Genomic DNA, 21257 nt, shown 5'->3' with positions numbered 1-21257 from the left:
ATCAACTCAGTTCATCTCGCAAAAACAAACGAGCCTCCATCCAAGCCAATAACTGGCAATGCGTTCATAATTAGATCGGGTCGATGACTCAGAGCATGCCTCTGAAGTTTGAATAGCCTTGTTTTTTTTTTTTAATTGAGGTATATTATTAAAAAATTATTATTTTTAAATAAATTTTATATTTATTTTTTAAAAAAAATATATGTATCATTTATGTATTCCATAACTATAAATATCATTTCATTTTTAAATTATGCAGATTGCATCCAATGCTCCAAAATCCAAATGACTGTTTTCATGTTTTAGGTTCCGTTTAAACTTAAAGTTGTTTTTTTTTAAAGATTGAGATATATTATTAAAAAATTATTATTTTTATATAAATTTTATATTTATTTATTTTTTAAAAATATATGTGACGCTTATGTATTCTATAACTATAAATATCATTTCAATTTTAAATTATGCAAACTGCATCCAATGCTCCAAAATCCAAATGATTGTTTCCATGTTTTAGGTTCATTTGGATTAAAGTTGATCTCAACTCATCTAATTGTTATAATTTCTCAAATTTTTAAATAAAATATAATAAACAATTCAAATTCTCAAATTCTAAAAATAAAAATAATATTAAAAAATAATATTTTAACAATATTTTTTTCAACTATCATTTCAACTTATCTCATCTTAACTGACTATCCAAATCTCATCTTAATCTATTTATTATCATTTTTCTCATCACTCTTTCGTCATTCCATGATGTGATATTAGATGATACGTTTACAAGTAAAATATAATAAAAAATCTTCAATTAGTTAATGTAACATCATGGAATTGTGAGAAGATAATAAGAATTAGAATGATGAGTAACATTACTTGTTTTGTTTATGATTTTATTTTCAAAACATAAATAGTTTTGTGAACATTTAAAATAATTTAGAAAATAAAAAAGTCTTCTTAGAGTTAAATCTATTGGATTTTCACAGAAAATATCTTATATCTTCAGCTATAAAACATGTAACAATAATTTGAGAAAAAGTCTTGGTAGCAGCAACTGTTATGCTGCATTCAAATTGCACACATTACGTATTACATGAGCAGCCATTGATAATATAGAAATGAGAGAGATGATGAAAGAGAGAGTCGGAGATGAGAGAGAGAGAGCATGAAGGATGAGAGAGAGAGATGAGGAGAGAGAAAGAGCTGACGAGAGAAAGAGTTGATGAGAGAGAGAGAGAGAGAGAGAGAGGGGGTAGCCGTATGTGGGTTTTGCAAAAGAAAAAAAAATGGACTATATGCATTCAGGTAGTGTATATATTATGTGTATTACTATAATAGATTAGATGCTATATAGAAGAACTCATAATTTAATGGTCCGAGATTCCAATTCCAACAAACCTGTTTTCAAAGAAAACCAGAAAACGTGTCTGAAAATCGATTTCAAGGGTGTGGAATCTGGATGCCCAATTCCCAACGTTAATTGGATTTAGATGCAGCTCTTGGCCCGAACCAATCGAAGCCGGGTCCAACAAAATTACGTGGACCAAGCTATAGCTGTTTTACTCAGTCAGTTGTCAATCTTAATGGTATTCTAATATTCTTGGTCAATAATTTTTAATTAAGGCCCAAGTCATGCCAACCCTTTTTTTCAAGACTTTTTCAATAATTAAATAGTGTTTTCGTTTCGTACCTGGTTGTAATTTTTTTTCAAAAGTTCCTTAAAAGAGTAATAAACTACTATAAAACTAGCGATTCGGCTTTTGTATTTGGAATAAAAAAATAATAATCATTTTATCAATTTGATGTCAATAACTTTAACCAAATCATGGTATTTAATTTTTCAGTAATTTCAGTTCAAATCTTCAATATTAGAGTACTGTGATTATTAAATTAGTTGGTTGTAAAATGAATAATAAATTAAATAATTATATTTATATCATTATTCATGATCTATTGTAATGCATGGTATTATAATGTTAATGTACATTTGAGTTTAAATGATTGAATTCACGTGTTCCATGGTGTTGTGTTGACGCAGCACGCCATTAGGGTTATTGACGAATTAGTGCTAAAAAAATAAAGAAATATTGATCTCCAATAAAATCATGTCTATTTTATTTATTTTCGAAACTCATGACTTTTCTTCCTTCCTTCGTTCCTTTTTTTTATTTTTTTTATTTATTATTTTCCTACTTTTCGCCTAAGTAGGTTAAAAATTTTGAGGATTGGTCATAAGTTCATGACTATCGCCATCCCCGCGATTTAAGCTCATGATCACCAGCTAGCAAGAAAACATCATTTAAACATTTAGCAAGCAATAAAGCTCAGATCGATGTTAACAGTAGTACTACATGACGACCAACATCTTAATTGTCAGTGACAAAAGTCTCAAACTGGTTTCGAACATTCAACAACACGAAATTTTTTGTTAAGCCGGCCATTTCATTACGTATGTATTTTTTCTTCGTGTTCATAAGAATATTCGGAGTTTTGGGTCAAACTAACTATTGAAATCGCGGTATCTCAAGGATAGATGGGTCCAGTTCAAATGCTGATCAATCATGATTGTTGAACGTAGTACGAAACAATGAAAGAAGGTAAAAGTATAGATTAAAAAAAGAACTATTTCAACGCGGAAAGATGACTGAGGAGTGAGGACGTACTAATTTTCACCAAGAAAAATGATGTATAAAACAAAAGAAAGAAAATCATGTCTGTCAGCAGCAGAGCTTGGTGCCCCAACACCCACTCAGCGACATGACCTTCGTTGCGGCTGGTTGCGAGGAATTAAACGAACTAATGATGAAAAGAATCGCATTATATATACCAAGGACTACATGCATTTTTTTTTTTTAACATCAAAAAAGAAAAAACTAGAAACTGTTTAATCTTGGACTTTGAAAAATGGGGAATTATCATGCAAGCAGATCAATCGAAACAATTAAACATGGTGGGTCTTTACGTCTGAGACGAGTACACATGCATGGGTTCCTGGTCTTAAGTGCTACAACGTCTTGGGTTCAAGATCATGATATGAACATATTGTCAATGCTAAACTTTGAAGAAACCAAAGGTTGCCCCACGGGTAAAGATGGAAATAAACCTAACGACAACCAGCCATGTTTGGGTGATCCCACGTTCCCACGGCCACGGGTGCCTTTGCGCATATATCTACTTGGTAACTAATTTAAGGGACATGATACATCAATGGTCCAGAAATAGAGAGACGGTGTGGGATCTAATTGGCTTGGTGCATGTCTTTCTTTTCGTGAATAGGGGGGATGAAACTGTGCAGTTTCACTGTATATATATATAATATATCTCTGGCCTCTTGGAGGCCGCTCCATTCCATCGATCGGATAAGATCATTAATGCATGCTTTATATAAGTTCTTCTTATCTCTGAACTCTATCCTATCAGAAGTGAACACATGTAACATGCAATGATTCCTCATATATATATATATATTTCAATATTTTCTGCATATATATTGCATTTCAGAAATGCTTGAAAGATAGAATCTGAATTACTAAATTAGAAAACGATGAACAGGCCACTTAAGATGCTCTATGATCACTAGTGATCTGATTACGATTTATGTTGAAAAGGTCCAATGCATCAAGCATGCATGTTGTATACAGAATCGGGAGATTGATTACGAGAGGCATATATCTTCAGTGGTCCTCGATCTGCCACCTACCGATCGAGTCTGAAAGTCCATTAACATTCAATGAATGACAAGGTAGTCTTGTCCATGTAACCTATTTTATGGGTTTGAATTTATGAGTGGCAGTTAAGGGGGACAATAATTATCAGGTTTTGTACGTTCTAATTTAAACTCGATGTTGGAGTTGGGTTCCACCAGTATTACTGGATCAGGGTGAGAACCTTGGGATCATGTCATACATGTACAGATCATTAAGGTGGTCTAGGTGTCTTCTGACCATATATATCTTGGAACCAGTCTGGCCTCCGGTGTGGGTTCTGGGGCACCTCGCATGTCAAGCCCTAGCCTACCATCACGTGTACTTCACGAGGTGCACGTACCCTTTCCCCTGTTCTAAACAAGTGCTGCTGCCTCCTGCTATATTGGAACAGCGCGTAGAGGCCGCCTGCACTTTCAATTTGGAGCCACAAACGAACACATACCAAACGTATAATATATATGTTGTTGGCTTCTTTGTCTCCGACATAATATTCCTCCCCTCCCCTCCTCATGATCTCTCTCTCCCCCTGTCATTGGCTTAGATTAATTGTATAATTAAACTCCGACAAGAAGAATTTTCATTATTTTGATCTAAAAAACATTAGTATTTTAAAGTATAAAAAACATTAAATAATAAAGAAGATCAACGAAATGTTTTAGCATGGAGGTTCGTGAAATGCCTCATCATGATGCTCTGTTGACGGGGTTCTGCCGACACACTGGACATGTTTATAGTTTTGCACTTTGGCTCATAGTTGTCATAATCCTATATATCGAAAATATCAACCTAGAAAACTGACAATTTTAGATTCGACTGATTTAACAGTTGGATCACCGTTAGTTTTTTAATATAATAAATATTGGTAATTATAAGTGCGTCTATAAAGTATTATAAAGAAATAGATCATATAAAAGGAGAATATATATATATATATATATAGCAATACTTTAGGTTAAACTTTCTTTCTTTATTGGCCCACTTGGTTTAAACTTTTATTGAGTGCTTGTACGTGAAGGAATTAATGACTGAATTGAGCAAGCTCAGGACGCCTGGCATTGAGAGACGGCCAGCTGGAGAAATGCTAAATAGTTGGTCTTTCACGAGCCCAGATCAGAGAGTTTATCCATTTAATTATGACATACCTTGTCAATTAGCTTTAGAAAAAGTTGGAATATTTATCATCTTGTCTACAAGTTATATCGATGTAACTTATGTAAACGTACGAGTAGGTCAGGACCTCAGGTGATTATAATGTCCATGTACGTAGCAGCAGCGCGCAGCTGCAAGACAATGAATGCCAACCGATCCAAATGTGTGGCTCGTCAAGTTTCTTTCTTTAGTGGCTCGTTGGTTATATGCAAGTACTCGCGCGGGTAGATGCGATATCGCTAGTCAAGCAGATATGTAGCAGTTTTAATAAAGAACAATGCTATAAAAGCTCAAATGTACAAATTTTGTATAAGATTTTTGTAAAAATATAGAATCTATCAAGAAAAGGTGAGTTTTTTACAATTTTCTATTGTGGGTTCCACCTTTTTTTATTTTATTTTATTTTTTATAAAGAACTTGCATAAAGCATGTGTATTCGGGATTTGTATATGTCATTTGTCCTGGAGATTGAACAATCGTGTAAAATGCTTCTTGCCTAAACAATTCATGTACTGCTCCAGTTCGAAGGTTACGAAGGACAAACGCTAGCTCCTAATTAATCATGTTATCATGTGTAGCCGAAATTCATGCTTTAAAGAAAAATATATATTTTGATTCATTATACCTCTGAAGAATCATGCATGTTCGCTTAATTATAAGGATTTTCCTAAACTAATTAAAATCACAAATATATAACCGACGAGAGAGAGATCAGAGGGTTGGTGAATGCGGGGGCAGATCAGAAGATTAAAGACTAAAAGAGAGGGTGGGCTAAGGCAATCTCGGCACGTTGGTGCACCCTTTCCTCGCCTGTCTATATCACTGCTAGTCTTTTAGCCGACCCAACTTCCATGCTGTCCCCAACTTCCTCTCTACCAGATGACAATGGTCATTTTCATCTCTCTCTCTCTCTCTCTCACATATATATACACTCATATAAGTACTTCATAATCCCTCCCAATGGAATCTCCATTCACCTTTGAGCCCCATGTCTAGCTAGCCTTTTCCTCCATATAATTTCCTGAACCTTACGACGTTGATTTTTCCGCTTGTCATATGTATGAGATTGATGGAGCTCCAACTTGGCCTTGCCCTTCCAGTTCACAGTCCAGTACTGAAACTGAAAGGGTTCGACCTAAATGATCACGAGCTTGAACTGAATGAACCAGTTGCCTCTGAACTATGGAGCCATAGCAGCGGTTGTTTGAAAAGCGACAAATGGGTAAAAAACAAACGTAGTTCTGAGGAGGCCTTTGGAGACCTACCACAGATCACAACCTTCCCCCTGACGTTGTGGAATGGCCAGCCAAACGAGGACGATGATCGGAAAGGAGAAAAGAAGCCTTACATCCTCGATAAGTAAATTAATTTTTATATTTCGATTTTATTGGAATTTTCACTTATATATATGTTGGCCTGAATAATCTTTACATCTTAGTTTTAGCTGAATTTTATTATTATTTTTAAAATATTGATCGAAATCTTTCTAGCTTATTATATATATGTGTGTGTTCGCATGTGTATGTTCTCAAAGGTGCTGAGCCAATAGATTACCTCTTGGAATAATATTTTCATATATTTGTGTGATCTCATGTATGCGCGCTAATTCATTTATCCATGCATGATCAATATATACATGATATATATTGCAATCAATTTTCTTTTAATGCATTAACGTATATAGGAACATAAGACATATATCATGCATGCTTTTTTAATAAAGAAATGCTAATTACACTTATAAAATCTTAATATTGTTATATAGGAATCAGGCTTGTTTGGAAATAGATCTCATCCTAAAATTTTCATATAATTTCATCACAAACATAATTTAAATATAAAATTTTTAAAATAATCATTATAATTTTTTTAAATTTTCAAACAAAAAATAAAAAATAATTCAATTTTTTTTTAAATCCCAACAAATATTTTAACAATAAAACTATATATTTTTTAAAATATTTGTTATTCAACTTCTTTTTTTTTCTCATTTTTCAAGACTTAAAAGATATTTAACTCAAACTATTTTACTATTATTCACAAACTATTTTCGTTACTTCAAGAATATTATTCTTCTGGGATCGATAAGAGATGTTGGGTGGCCCCGGCCCGATGATCTCCAAGTGGTTCCGCCGTGATTTTCTGCAGTTAATTATATGTGTTTTAATTTGTTACATTATTGGCAATGTAACATATTGTAGTTCGTTCCTCAATCCTAATTATCAATATTTTGGTGGCTATTCCAATTTTCCTTAATATATAAAACATGGAATTAACCAGGAAAAAAATCATCGAAGGGAAAACATATATGCATGATTATCTTTATTATACATGATTTTCCGGTCTGAGTTATGAGTGCTGTTTTGTTTTTGTTTTTGTTTTTTTTCAGCAAGACATTTTTAAGGACGTTCGACACATCCTAATTCATATATGGTCAAGATTGTATCCCCACTCCCGTTAACGTACAAGATTAATTTAATCACGAATTAACTGGACTTGATAAATATATTGGTTTATTTCACCCAAAAAAATGTAATAATTAAGATTAATATTGGTAAAGTATTAAAGGAAAAGTTTTGTAATGCTTACCCAAAATGGGGAAATCTTTTGAGGAAAAAAGAAACGTTCAATATATATGTATATTCGAATTTACGAATTTGCCTAGAACAAAACTACTTATAATTGGCACCCAATTAAAAATAACTAAAGGCTCGCTTCTATATTTTTGTTAAATTAATTACAAGCATATCATGTTTCAAATGTATCTATCCCAATTGATTAATTTTTTATCAGTATATTAATTAGATGTTTTAAAATGATCAGTACTGATCGAATCTGAAAGGCCGCCAGTACATATCATGTATCTAGTATTACTCATATATTAATAAATGATCTATCGGTTTTCAAATATTGTGATATATTATATAGGAAAGAAGAGGAAGAAAACCATTTAGTGGGGTGGCCACCCATTAAATCATGGAGGATGAAACAGCTCCACCAGCATGATCATGATCAGTATGGGCAGATCAATAATGCCGATCAAACGGCTCATCATCAGAGGAGGAGTACTGGTACTGGTGGATCATCAAACTCTTTGTATGTCAAGGTCAAGATGAAGGGGGTAGCAATTGCAAGAAAGATTGATCTAAGGCTCTACGACTCTTATCAGGCTCTCACAAACAGCTTGATCACCATGTTTCCCAATGGTAAGTCGCGGGCCGGGCGTTTACAAATATATAAAAATCAAGAGAATATCGAGTAGGATTATCGGTTTTTGATTATTTGGGTTTAATTATATACTCATGAATCTCATGTGCAGGCCGCCAAAATATTGATAAAGATGGTGCGAGCTATATTGCGCTCACATATCAAGACAAAGACGGCGACTGGCTGCTTGCTGGAGATGTTCCTTGGCAGTACGTATATATATATATATATTTTTTTATATCTATATATATTGCAATATTTAATTTACACTGAAGTTTAATGCAATATTTAATTTACACTGAAGTTTAATTTTAAATTTTTATTATTGTAAATTGAATCTTCATGATATATATATATATATATATATTATATGTGTGTGTGACATCCTCCGCACTGATTTACAAATCTAGTTTTTTTTTTTTTTTCAAATATCATGAATTCTTTTGAAAATAAATTATTTAAAATGTTTTAGAAAATAAAGACAAGTTCACATGATTTTAGTGTTTTCTTTTTTTTTTTTTTTTTTTTTTTTAATTCAAATAATTTTCAAATGCATGGAGTCGTGATATGTAGGAGATCATGTGAAAAAACGATGATTTTGCAGAACTTTCACCGAATCCGTGCAGCGTTTGGAGATTCTGAGGAACGTCGACGGTTGATCGATCAGCTGGATAATGTTAACGTTGCTATATATAAATATATATTATCTATTTGACTTTTCTTATGCAGTGCATGATTTAGCAAATTAAACGTATGGTCTGTGATAAGTGATTGGGGAAAAAAAATTTGAACGTACGTAGAGCTTAGGGTATCCAACAGATCAAAGGAAAGAAAAGCGAAGGGAAGAGATGAATTGCTTTGTTTAATTTACCTGCAGCATGCATTTTGTATTTCGAGAAACCACAAGAAAAAAACTTTATATGTGATATAATATTGAGTGTGTTTTCAATTGTTTTGTACGTTGAGTTTCAATATTTGATCAATTATATTATCTTAAAAACAAAGAAATTAAGTAGCTAGAATGATGCATTTTCTCTATTTCAAATTATAAATATTAGTGAGGCTTAATTACATTATAAATTAACAAATTTTTGAAAGGCTCGTGATTATTTCCCGTGACCTATTAATTAAAACGATTAGATCGAGCATTCATTATTTCATTAATCTTGAAAAGGATCAAGTACTTCAATATTTAATTTACAAGATTCGTGTTGAGAAAATGGATTAATTTATAAGAAATTCTCAAAATATGGACATGCGGTATTTTCAGTACTCTTTTATGAGAAATGATAGTTGCAATCGTGAGTATATAAGTGCCGTATAATCACTTTAAAAAAAATAAATAAATACGAAATTAAGAAATTAATTTTTTAATAATAGATCCGACTCTTTTTTAAAATGATTATATAGTATATACTCTATGATTAAATTTAACATTACTCATCTTTTATATATGTATATGATCTACACGTGACTTAAGTGGGTCCAAGCCCATATCAAATTTTACAATAGCACTGAAGCAGCTATCTGAACTATAGGGCCAAGCACAAGCTTAGGGCTGGTGCATAGTGCGGGCTTGGGCCTGTAGTATAGCATCTCTCCAATAGAAAAGATCGTTACTGTTATCCCACATCGTTCGGATCCAAATGATAAATTGCTCTTATATACTGTCACGCCGCAGAAGACTAACGTCCCTTCGGGGACATCCGATAAAATTGGAACGATACAGAGAAGATTAGCATGGCCCCTGCGCAAGGATGACACGCACAAATCGAGAAATGGTCCAAATTTTTTTTTTTCCTGAAATATTCATTTGCTTTTACCAAAACACCCTAAACTAGCCCCCTGCATGCTTCTCCGTTGGCAACACCAGGCCCCTGCGCCAAACCTCTCTCTGCAACTTCAATGTTCATGCTTGTGTTCTTTGTGCTAACGGAGAACCTGTTCACTCCTCAGGATCTTAGGCTTTCCATGACAGTCCTTTGTTTGAGAAAATTTTCCGTGTATTTGAAGATTCCTTACGTTGACTTCCAGTGTTAAAGCTTAAAGCGAACGCAAGTACACAAGTTGTTTGATGAAATGCGTCTTAGATCTTGAAAATGTGTCCTTTCTGCCGAGGCTGTGAAGTTAAAATGGAATTTGATAGCATAACGATGCCTACTCCAATCGCAATTGCTATATACTCTTTCAATACTCTTTCAAATTGGATTCTCTCTCTCTGCCTCACCTATCATCTTGTTTTTGCAAAGGAAACAGTGACAGTGATTTGATCTCACGTGAGTGTTTCAAACTCAAAAGTAGACAACTGTTTTTGTCTTCCTTTGTGAAAGCATGACATTCATGTGTAAGCTTTCTTAGATTCGGTCCAAATCAGAAATCTTGAAGAAAGCATATATTAAGAAAAGAAAAATGTTGTCCTTATCTCTAATTTTGCATCATTTGCTTGGATGTTTCTGCGGCATCCTTTTCTTTCAGCTATCAGAGGACCCAAATTCCAATCCTTTCTCCCCAACCGATAGGTTAACGTAACCTACTACCAGAGGTTATTAACATTTTCTTCGTCAGGCGACAGTTGACTTGGTCCTACGGGATAATTTGACTCAGCTATAAGTTCTACGTTCAAACCTCAGGCAATTGAAAACTCAGCTGGTTTGAATACTGAGATTGATCAAATGGGTTGTTGCAGCATTTGATGTACTATGCGTGAATCATGTGATGGTTAATTTGGTCGAGTCCTATTTAATTGGCTCGTTGGAGATTTGCATCCTTTATCTCTACTGTTGAAATGGATGATTATAAAAAAGAGTTGAAGGTAGCGGTTAGATGTCTCAACTGGGCCCACCCGGAGGACAAAAAATTATCGTTGTGTTATTGTCAATGTGATCAAAGGTGCTAAAATACGGGCAGTTTGCTATTGGCGGAAAATGAAACCGTCAAAGGTTAGGCTGTATGTCATCAACGAAGTTCATAACAAAGATGTAGTAGTATGAGATTATATTTGAATCTCGAGGCTTGGTTTTTCTTGTTTTGTATAAGAGAAATAAGAATTGATACTGAGCCAACGTGTTAAGCTCCTTACTTGGGTCATTATAATCTTGCAATTTTCAGCTGGCCTTGTCCTCTTCTCCCTCTCCTTTGCCTTTATTATTGAGTTTGTCCGTGGCTGTGCATGTGCTTGAGTGCGTTGCTGGTGCTGCTCGGTAATGGAGGTGTGGTGTGGACTGTGGAGATTCTCTTTTCTTCTTATCTGCTAGTTTCAGCTTGTCTGCTAAACAAAGGACTGCTCCGGATGAAGGTTTTCTAGCTGTTTCGAATTGAAATTTTTGTACAAGTTCAGTTAATTTATTCTCGATCGATGTTTCTAACTACTGCTAATTTTATTGGTCAGTGGCTGCTCTCAGCAAGATGATAGACTACTGGAACTTAAGAAGCAAAGTGAGTGAGTTTTAGCATTGAACCTTGTACACCGAATGCATCATGGGGTTCCCATATTCCGAATCCCTCGTGTGGATTGTGACTGTGCTGGCAACTCCTGCCACATCAATCGCCTGTAGTTCTCCATCATCATTTTCACCTTTCATATATATTCTTGTTTGGTTAAGAAAGTTTCCAATTTCACTTGATGCCAGAAGATATATATGCTTTTGGGATTTCTGGTATAATACTGAAAGAACTGTTTCTGCTGAAGCCTGAAAGTGCTGATGGACTTGTGAAGGATAGATTCTTAAGCTTTAAGTAGTCCTTGTTGCTTTGATGTGATTGAGATTTAAAATATTGCCCAATGATGCAGGAATCTGGGTCAGAATGTATTGAGTGAACCCACGGCTGAAATTGCATAAACAACCTGACAGGTAGAGTGCCTTTAGAGATTGGTAATTTGACCAAACTGATTTCCCTGTAAACGAATGTGAGCATTTGTCAGGTGCTCTTTCTGTTTTATTTTTTAATAAAATAAGCTTTCTTATATCCATCTGTAAATCTCCAAGCCTCTATCCTGTTACGGAAGTTTTAGCCCAAACAACTTCTTTGGACCGTTTAGCATTAGAAAAATCTGTCGACAACTCATGGGTTTTTCCAGTACGAAAGAGCTATTGTTTTAGGAAGACAGCAGCATATTTTCCTGTGCTTGCAGCCTTTTCCATTGTTTTGATCAATATAATCAAATGGTTAATTGCATCTTCTTCTGATTGCTCATGAAAGGTTTCATGAAATGCTGCAATTTGGCCCGAGGGTGAGAGAGTTCCCCGAGACTTCAACATTCAGAAGGAAACTGGCGGATCCAAAAGAGCCTTGATCAGAGCACTCCAGACGAATGCAACAAATACGATCGTGGATATCCACTTGTTCTGTGCCGGGAAAGACACTTGTTGCATCCCATTTCAGCAGTCCATGCTTGTCAAGGACGTTCTTTACATCTTTTCCTGCAAATTCAGACAATTTTCATTTTTCCTTGATCAATACGCATGTTACTTATTTGTTCCTGAACTTCTTTTCATAGTTGATGCTGGCTCTTCCTCCAAACGGGACACGAAGCATGTATGAAGAATAGTTGGAATAGGATTAGGATGCGAAGCTGGTTTTGTGATAATCTCATCACTGTTCTACTTATGGTATGAAGTAAGAAGGATTTACCTGTACAGGTGCAAGTACACAGAGACTCACGAAGGAGGGATGATTCCCCGCTAAGATGGCCCCCCATTTTGGGGTGGCTTTATTGGTGCTGTAAAGGACCAGTTTCCCATTAATGATCTTAAAACTTGCTAACAAAATGTGATGGTTGTATCAATGAAGGCCATCTGCTTGATGTGAGGCTCGAAATACATAAATTCAATATCAAGCAAGCGTGTGTTTGTATATCAAGCAAGCGTGTGTTCGTGTGTTTGTTTTTGGAAATATGGATTTGTGAAAATTCACAGATCTCAATCCAACGAACTTTACGGTCCTTGCACTGACTTTAGTGCATTACCATTCTCAACGACGTGTCGTATAACGATAAAATTATTAAGTAAAATCGTAATTGCCAACTGATGTAAAAAATTCGATCACGGTGGGACTCGAACCCACAATCTCCCGCTCCGGAGGCGAGCGCCTTATCCATTAGGCCACGCGATCTGATGCTCTCGATTTGTTAAGTAAGCTTTATAATAACTATTTACTCAAAGCTTTAAATTTGCTTAATTTTAAATAGACATTTTTTAACATTTTTCACGACCAATTATTAATTTGAAATAGTGTAATAATAGTTATGTATAGTTTATATTTAAATAGAATAACTTATTCGGATGTTTTTCTATCACATATCATTCATATGATATAATTTATTTTAAAATTTAAATCTTACAAATTAAATTATACCACATAAATAATATATAGTATTAAAGTTTTCAAATATTGCTACTAATTTAAATATAAATCTATAACCAGTCTGCGCCTTACATAAGGTGTAAAAGTTTTCAAATACTACTATTAATTTAAATATAAATCTATAAATTCTCACATAAATAATCAGTCTACGCATTACATAAGTGAAGTGACATATTTATAAATTGAAGTACATAAATGACGATAACTTCACTGCCGTCTCGACTCTTTATACGAGGCCAAGCTAGAAAGTAATAGACATCACAACATGCCCAAGTCAATTCTTAAACTCCTCAGAATGGATCAAGCTGATCCTCCTAATCACCAATCATGTCGGTTGATATCTTATTTGATAGGCTATAAAAACACAGGATTCTGGTAAAAATTGACCAACTTCTACTTCTTTATTAATTGTATCTAGAAACGAAGCATGTGGACAAATTCAAAGCTAAAGTAACGAAATTCAAACACAGTCGATATCGGAACCCAATTAGTGGTCAGATCCCATAAATGGCTAAGGCGACAATAATGCATACAGCATGCTCCAGCTATCTCCTCCCGTCAACGCACCCTTTGTTGCTTGTATTGCGCCCACATTCAATACAATCATACACATCAAATATATATATATATAAATTTTATACACTAAATTATTATCTTATTTTTATTTTATTAAATAAGATATGACACAATTATAACTATTAAATAATTATTTATTATATATTTTTTTATCATTTAATAATGATAAATATATCACATATTATTAATATAATTAAAATAAAATAAATATATGATATATAGTATATACATATATATAATCTATTTTATACGTTTGCCCTCCAAAACTTCGCACTTCCCATGAGCTGGACGCTTTACCGAAGCCCCTACTAATCAACTTCCACGTGTCCTTCTCATCCAACCGCCGAACTCGTAAAATATCTCCATCACCTTATGCCGTACGTGTTTATTTTTGATAATTAAAAAAAAAAAAAAGCAACAAATGTATGTAATGACGACCCGTGGGACGGGTCTCTCTCCTCCTTAAAATTAAAAATCCCCCCACACCGTCACGCAGACACCCCCATGTTTCTTTCGGACAGCTCAGCACGCACACACCTCTCGACGCTTCCGGCCAAAGGGTCTTCTTTCCCAGATCTCAGATTTATCCAACGGTTAATGTCCATCCGCGTCACCGGATTCCAACCACTGTTTAAATCCAACATTTTTTCGTAGAGTTGATACATAAAAATCCTACGTCCTTGCATATAAAGATAAAAAAATAAAATTATATATTTTTAAATAATGTGTATAGTATATTACTTATATTTAAAATTTTCTTTTTTCGTACCTCCCAATTTTGTTCCTTTCCCTCCCCACTCTTCAAACCAACCACCCCAGAGAAACACAGAGTACAGTTGACCAAGAAAAGCAAGGTGAACTTTTTGGAGCTGCTTCTTCTCCTCCTTCTTCATAACACGAAATATCTGTCGCTCTCCTGCCCCGATCGGCTGAGCTCGTGATCCTCAGTGGTCGTTCGGACCTTTTACGCCGAGGAAAGTGACTGGATCCGGAGTTCTTTTCTATAGATCGCAGAGTTCTCTCCCGCCTGCCGACGTTTTTCAATTGTTAGTTTTCGCTGAGAACTCCACCTGTGTTTTATTAAAAGTCAACTACTCACGAGCTTAATTCATTTTCATTTAACTGTCCATTAATTACGAGGTCAATTTTAACTAACCTACTTCTCCATTTATTCTTTAAGGCTTAGTTTTGGGATTTAAGAAGCAGAAGCAGACGAAAGGGTAGCGTACACTGCTTATGGCGCCGAGCACGATTCGGAAGGCGATTGGAGCCGTCAAGGACCAGACGAGCATCGGGATCGCGAAGGTGGCGAGCAACATGGCCCCAGACCTCGAGGTGGCGATTGTGAAGGCTACGAGCCACGACGACGATCCCGCTAACGAGAAGTACATCCGCTCCATCCTCAACCTCACTTCCTACTCCAGCGGTTACGTCCACGCCTGCGTGTCCGCCGTCTCAAAGCGTCTAGGTAAGACGCGGGACTGGATCGTGGCCCTCAAGGCGCTTTTTCTCGTCCACCGCTTGCTCAACGAAGGAGACCCGTTGTTCCAGGAGGAGATCCTATATGCCACGAGACGGGGCACCAGGCTCTTGAATATGTCCGATTTCAGAGACGAAGCGCATTCCAACTCCTGGGACCACTCCGCTTTCGTGAGAACCTACGCCATGTATTTAGATCAGCGCCTGGAATTGATGCTTTTCGACAGGAAGAGCGGTGGTAGTGGCGGCGGTGGGAGTGGTAGTGCTGGCGGAAACATGAGATTTGGGGGCGGCAGAGATGATTTTAGGTCACCTCCGCCCTCAAGGCCATATGAATATGATTACGGAGGCCGCGGCGATAGTAGTACTCATGAGTACGGGAATTATGGGATGTCGATGAGACGGTCCCGTTCATTCGGGGATGTGAGCGAAGCAGCTGAGAAGAGGGGTTCGGTGACCGTGACGGTCACCCCACTGAGGGATATGAAGCCCGAGAGGATCTTCGGGAAGATGGGCCATTTGCAGAGGCTCTTGGACCGGTTCTTGTCGTGCCGACCCACGGGTCTGGCCAAGAATAACCGGATGATTTTGATTGCGTTGTATCCGGTGGTGAAAGAAAGCTTCCAGTTGTACGCGGATGTCTGCGAGGTTTTAGCGGTGCTCCTCGATAAATTCTTCGACATGGAGTCCCCGGATTGTGTTAAGACCTTTGATGCCTATGCGAGCGCGGCCAAGCAGATTGATGAGCTTGTTGCGTTCTACAATTGGTGTAAGGACACAGGTGTGGCGAGGTCGTCCGAGTATCCGGATGTGCAGAGGATTACTAGTAAGCTGTTGGAGACGTTGGAGGAGTTTGTCAGGGATAGGGCCAAGAGACCCAAGAGTCCTGAGATAAAACAGGAGGCCGTGGCTAAAGAGGATGAGGAGCCTGTACAGAGTATGAATGAGATAAAGGCATTGCCTGCCCCGGAGGATTACACTCCCCCGCCTCCACCGGAGCCTGTGCCAGAGCCTAAGCCTCAGCAGCAAGTCACTGAAGACTTGGTGAATTTGAGGGATGATGCAGTTACTGCAGATGATCAGGGGAATAGGCTAGCCTTGGCTTTGTTTGCTGGTCCACCCGCGAATAATGCAAATGGATCGTGGGAAGCATTCCCCTCGAATGGACAGCTGGAAGTGACATCTGCTTGGCAGAATCCGGCTGCGGAATCCGGCAAAGCCGATTGGGAATTGGCACTGGTTGAGACTGCGAGCAATTTGTCGAGGCAGAAAGCAGCCTTGGGTGGCGGGCTTGATCCGTTGTTGTTGAACGGAATGTATGATCAGGGAATGGTGAGGCAGCATGTGAGTACTGCCCAGTTAAGTGGAGGGAGTGCTAGCAGTGTGGCATTGCCAGGGGCGGGGAATAGTACTACACCTGTTTTGGCTCTCCCCGCACCGGATGGGACAGTTCAAACAGTTAATCAAGACCCATTTTCCGCATCCTTAAGTATTCCACCTCCATCATATGTGCAAATGGTTGATATGGAGAAGAAACAGCAGTTTCTTGTGCAGGAGCAGCAACTATGGCAGCAATATGCGAAGGAAGGGATGCAAGGTCAAGCTAGTTTGGCCAAGATCAGCGGGCCCGGATACTATGCTGCAGGGCCAATGCCCATGATGCCTTATGGCATGCCGCCAATCAATGGAATGGGAACTCCAGCCGGGTATTACCACACTCCTTACTGATTTTGCCTTCTCTCCACATATATATGATTGACTTTTCTTTGTTAATTTCCATATTCATTTCTAATGTTTTACCCTTTTTCTTTTCTTTTTTTCAAATTGTATGATCTTATTCCTGCTATCTTTTGAATGAGAATTGTGAGGAGAGACGGGGGCTGAGTTGAAAGGACGAGTGATATTGGGGAATTTGATGCCGAGAATTTGTAAACTAATAGTGGTCTGTTTATGTTTCTGTAATATTAGAATTTTCTTGACCTCTTTACGTTCATGTGTTCCTCTTGTTTTAGAACAATTCATGACATTAACTCCATTGAATATTATGAAAAAACTGTTGATTTTTTGGGTTACACAAAAGGCTCAGTCATTTCATTATGTAGAAGGACAAGCCTCCCTTAATATGGCTGCACTAGTTCACGGTCATCTATTTCGGCTTTGTCCCTTGTTCTTGGCGAAGGGATTCTCCCATCAAATTGTGTTAAGTGAGAAATATAACTGCAAAGCTCTTGTAAAGAAAGACCTGCTAAGTTTCTTTTTACAAACACCAATGAATATAGTTAGGGAATCAATGAAGTTCTTGCTAAAAAACAGCCTGGGGGCATTAATTTTATGGCATCAAATGCGCTTTCATGGCTAAATCATGGATTACTAAAACCATCGGCGAAAATGCTAAAAAAAAAGTCCAGTTACCGCAGATCGAAGTTTCCAAAGAACAGAAAAAAAACAAGATTAATTTAAATTTAACTTCCCGCATTATTAATTAGTATCGTATTTCTTTTTTATTGGTAAGTATCTTGATTCATACCCAAACAGTCTAAACTGAACATCTTGTTCATGAGCACCCCCAAAACTTTTATGAATGTAAAAGCAAAGACTTTTTCCCCACTTTGAGAAATTTGCCCACTGGGGTTAGAGGGAATAAAGAATCCATAATCATGATGTAGTTGTGCTATACTAGTGTAACTTATCTTGTGGGGTATGGCATTGGATGCCATGTGTTTTTAGCTCTACCGCGCGCATGCTTGTTTTTTTCATATGGTAGCTCTACTCCATGTCTATTTCTTGACCTTTGTTCTGCTATCAAGTGTAACCACTGAGAACCCATATATTTATTTACTGTGGCTGTTGTGCACCCATATATATCCAGATTTTAGATGAAAAGAGTGGTTTGAGTTCTCTCTATAATCACGACGGCATGTGGACTTTTTCTCTGCTACTGGTTGCAACTGTTTCCTAGCTCTGTCGGTGCTGTGGATCTGTCCTCCATGTTACCTTTTTACTCTGAGTGAAAGTCCTAGGAGTGTGTAGTCGGTATGAAATAAAAGACCAACTACTTATGACTCATTTTTTTAATATGATCACTACGATACGTTTAGATGTTAAATTGAATTAAATTAAATTAAATTGAGATAATAAAATATTATTATAATATTATTATTATTATTTTAAGATTTAAAAAAGTTAAATTATTATTATATTTTATATTAGAATTTAAAAAAAAATTATAATGATGAGTTGAGATGAGTTTGAGTTCTAAATGAAGTATTATTTTACATTTGAAATTATCATTTCTTTGCAAGTTGCCTTCTCTTCTAGGATCCAACTGTCCTTATTTTGTGTCCATATATAGGTTTAATAAGGACTTAAGTTGTACTTATGTTTCAAATTTGGGGGTCAAAGTGAAATTTTTTATACTTTGGTATCATAACTCAGGAACAGTGATTTTAGACGATGAAGGCTGCGTTTGGTTTGTAAACTACTCTCAACTCATCATTACAACTTTTTCAAATCTCAATACAAAATATAATAAATAATTTAACTTTTTCAAATCTCAAAATAATAATAATATTAAAAAATAATATTTTATTAATATTTTATCAACTCAATTAACTTCAACATCCAAACTCACCCGAAGTGTTAGTTCCCCAACTTTCCGTTAATTAAGGAAAAAAAAACGTCTATGGGATGATGTGGCGTTATTGACGCCACTGAGGGAAAAGAGAGAACCCAGGATTAGTGTCGAAACTTGAAGTGACACCTCATTCTCTAAAGCATGAATCCTGAAAAGAGAGGAGAAGAGAGAGACAAAAGAACTTTATTGTCTCGATCTGCATGGTTTTCGGTTTGGGCGGCGTTTATCATTGTTTTTTTTTTTTTTTTTTCTAAACCTTTTGGAAAGTGGAGGGAGGCGAACCACATTATAATTAGGGTCGATAATCATGGACTGTTATCTCAACGAGTAATGTTAGAGAAAAAATTATTATAATAATGTACACTTTATATTCACTGTATGATTACTTTTAATTGATTATTCTCAACACTTATTTAGAGAAATGTATGGTCTAGGGCTGGGCTCCGACTCCGACGGAGTCGGAGTGCTCGTTTCCGACCTCCGACTCCGACAAGAGTCGGAGCTAAATTGGAGCTCCGACTCCGACTCCTAACTGGAGTCGGAGTCCGACTCCGATCGGAGGTCGGAGCTCCGACCTCCTATAGGAGCTCCGACATAAGATCGGAGCTCGACGTGCGCTCGACGTAGCGCTCGAGCGGAACTCTTTCAGAGAAGTTCGCTCGACTTCCACTCGACCTGTCGCTCGAGCAGAACTCTTCCAGAGAGGTTCGCTCGACTTCCGCTCGAGCTAATGTTCAATACAACGTGTGCTCGACTTGCGCTCGACACCTCGCTCGAGCGCAAGTATTCAGTAAAAAAAATTTCGGAGTCGGAATCGGAGTTTCTTGGAGCTCCGACTCCGAATAGATATTCGGAGCTACTCCGAATTCCGACTTCGAATTCCGATGACTCCGACGAAGTCGGAGTCGGAGCGGAAGTCGGACGGAGTCAGAATTTTCGAAATTTTGCACACCCCTAGTATGGTCTATATGATGCTACATCATATATGGAATTATTAGTCATGTTAAAATTTAAAATTTAAGATTTTAACATGATAAGCCTAACGAGTTATATTCGAGTTTATCCATATAATATAATATACATATTTTAACACGATACGGACACGATTCGTTAATACAATTTGACACCCCTCACTCTATAACTATCCATCCGAAGCTGTTAATTCGCCATGGCATTGTGTCCGCAGTTTCCACACCAACCCAATTGAAGGCTAATTTTTTTGGCACCACTATAGGCCTTGACGTACCACTTTTTCTTTCCGCATTATTATCCTAAAAAATAAAGACCTATCCCTCTACTATTCCTTTAATTATTATTATTTTTTGTCCTAAAAACAAAATTTAGAATAGCATATGATACCGTTGGTGGGTGAACCTTCTAGCCATGACATGCAAGTACAGCCTGGAACTACCGAAGCCGCACCAAACTACACACCGGAGTAATCGCCACCTGTTGTCACCTACTTTGTCATTTTAAATTAAATTTGATTATATTATTACATCCATATATATATATATATATATTTATATAAATGGTTGATAGAGATTTAGGGTGTGAAATCGTGTATAATCTTTGAATAGTAGGATTTACATTAAAAAAAAAAAAAATGATCATATGGGTCTCGTGGATTTTAAAGGATCTGCGAATTTACATACTCTTTAAGTATTATACTTGGGTTAGAAGGTGATGTTTAACCCATTTCTTTTAAACCAAGAAAAAGTTACCAAACGAGAGAGACTCTTTCCTACCTCAACTACCCTCTCTCCTCTCTCGGACTTGGTTATTTCAGTGCATCACAACTGATTTTTACAAGAAATGGTGAGGTCTCAGTTGGATACCATAGACAAGAAGGTCCCACCATAATAAGTTTAGTGATGTAAAATCGTTTGTTGTGGGATCGTGAGGCGATGTGACTTTGGTGGTCCATCTCTTCATTATTGGAAATAAGAGAGAGATCAGAATCCCAATAGTCAAACCAGAACCTCAAATTATCGTTGGTTCACCTAAAATAGTTGCCCAATAATTAAAATATCAGAGCATTGAAGGGGTCAATTTCGGGCAGCTCACCCGTCCCACCACTTCACGTCCTTTTGTTAGATTTAAATTCCCATGATTCGATCGAGCGAGTGGCACCGGGTGGACGC

The 21257-nt window shown here is 36.7% G+C and overlaps 2 protein-coding genes, 1 long non-coding RNA gene and 2 other non-coding genes across 6 annotated transcripts; 4 read left to right on the top strand and 1 right to left on the bottom strand.

The window, feature by feature from the left end:
* Positions 1-5797: 5797 nt before the first annotated feature.
* On the top strand, positions 5798-9011 carry LOC108992179 (auxin-responsive protein IAA29-like). Its single transcript, XM_018966648.2, has 4 exons — positions 5798-6212; positions 7782-8059; positions 8173-8269; positions 8665-9011. The coding sequence occupies exons 1-4, from the start codon at positions 5914-5916 to the stop codon at positions 8717-8719; spliced, it is 729 nt and encodes a 242-aa protein (XP_018822193.1). The 5' UTR covers positions 5798-5913; the 3' UTR covers positions 8720-9011.
* Positions 9012-9750: 739 nt separating this feature from the next.
* Positions 9751-9853, top strand: LOC118343884. The gene has a single exon (XR_004797671.1). It is a non-coding gene; the product is annotated as a U6 spliceosomal RNA (small nuclear RNA).
* Positions 9757-12651, top strand: LOC108992182. Of its 2 annotated transcripts, XR_001996284.2 has the most exons (4): positions 9757-11355; positions 11449-11610; positions 11851-11911; positions 12261-12651. It is a non-coding gene; the product is annotated as an uncharacterized LOC108992182 (long non-coding RNA). The 2 variants fall into 2 exon arrangements; XR_001996283.2 differs by having other exon boundaries at positions 11449-11911.
* Positions 12652-13099: 448 nt separating this feature from the next.
* TRNAR-CCG lies at positions 13100-13172 on the bottom strand. The gene has a single exon. It is a non-coding gene; the product is annotated as a tRNA-Arg (tRNA).
* A 1596-nt stretch (positions 13173-14768) lies between these two features.
* LOC108992223 (probable clathrin assembly protein At4g32285) lies at positions 14769-17466 on the top strand. The gene is made up of 2 exons (XM_018966710.2): positions 14769-15046; positions 15181-17466. Exon 2 carries the CDS (start codon positions 15237-15239, stop codon positions 17205-17207), a length of 1971 nt encoding a protein of 656 aa, XP_018822255.1. The 5' UTR covers positions 14769-15046; positions 15181-15236; the 3' UTR covers positions 17208-17466.
* The last annotated feature ends 3791 nt before the right edge of the window (positions 17467-21257 follow it).

The sequence above is a fragment of the Juglans regia genome, chromosome 11, assembly GCF_001411555.2.
Source record: "Juglans regia cultivar Chandler chromosome 11, Walnut 2.0, whole genome shotgun sequence".
Lineage (NCBI taxonomy): Eukaryota > Viridiplantae > Streptophyta > Magnoliopsida > Fagales > Juglandaceae > Juglans > Juglans regia.
The sequence above is the reverse complement of the archived record's forward strand: the minus strand, read 5'-3'. Positions and strand labels throughout refer to the sequence as shown.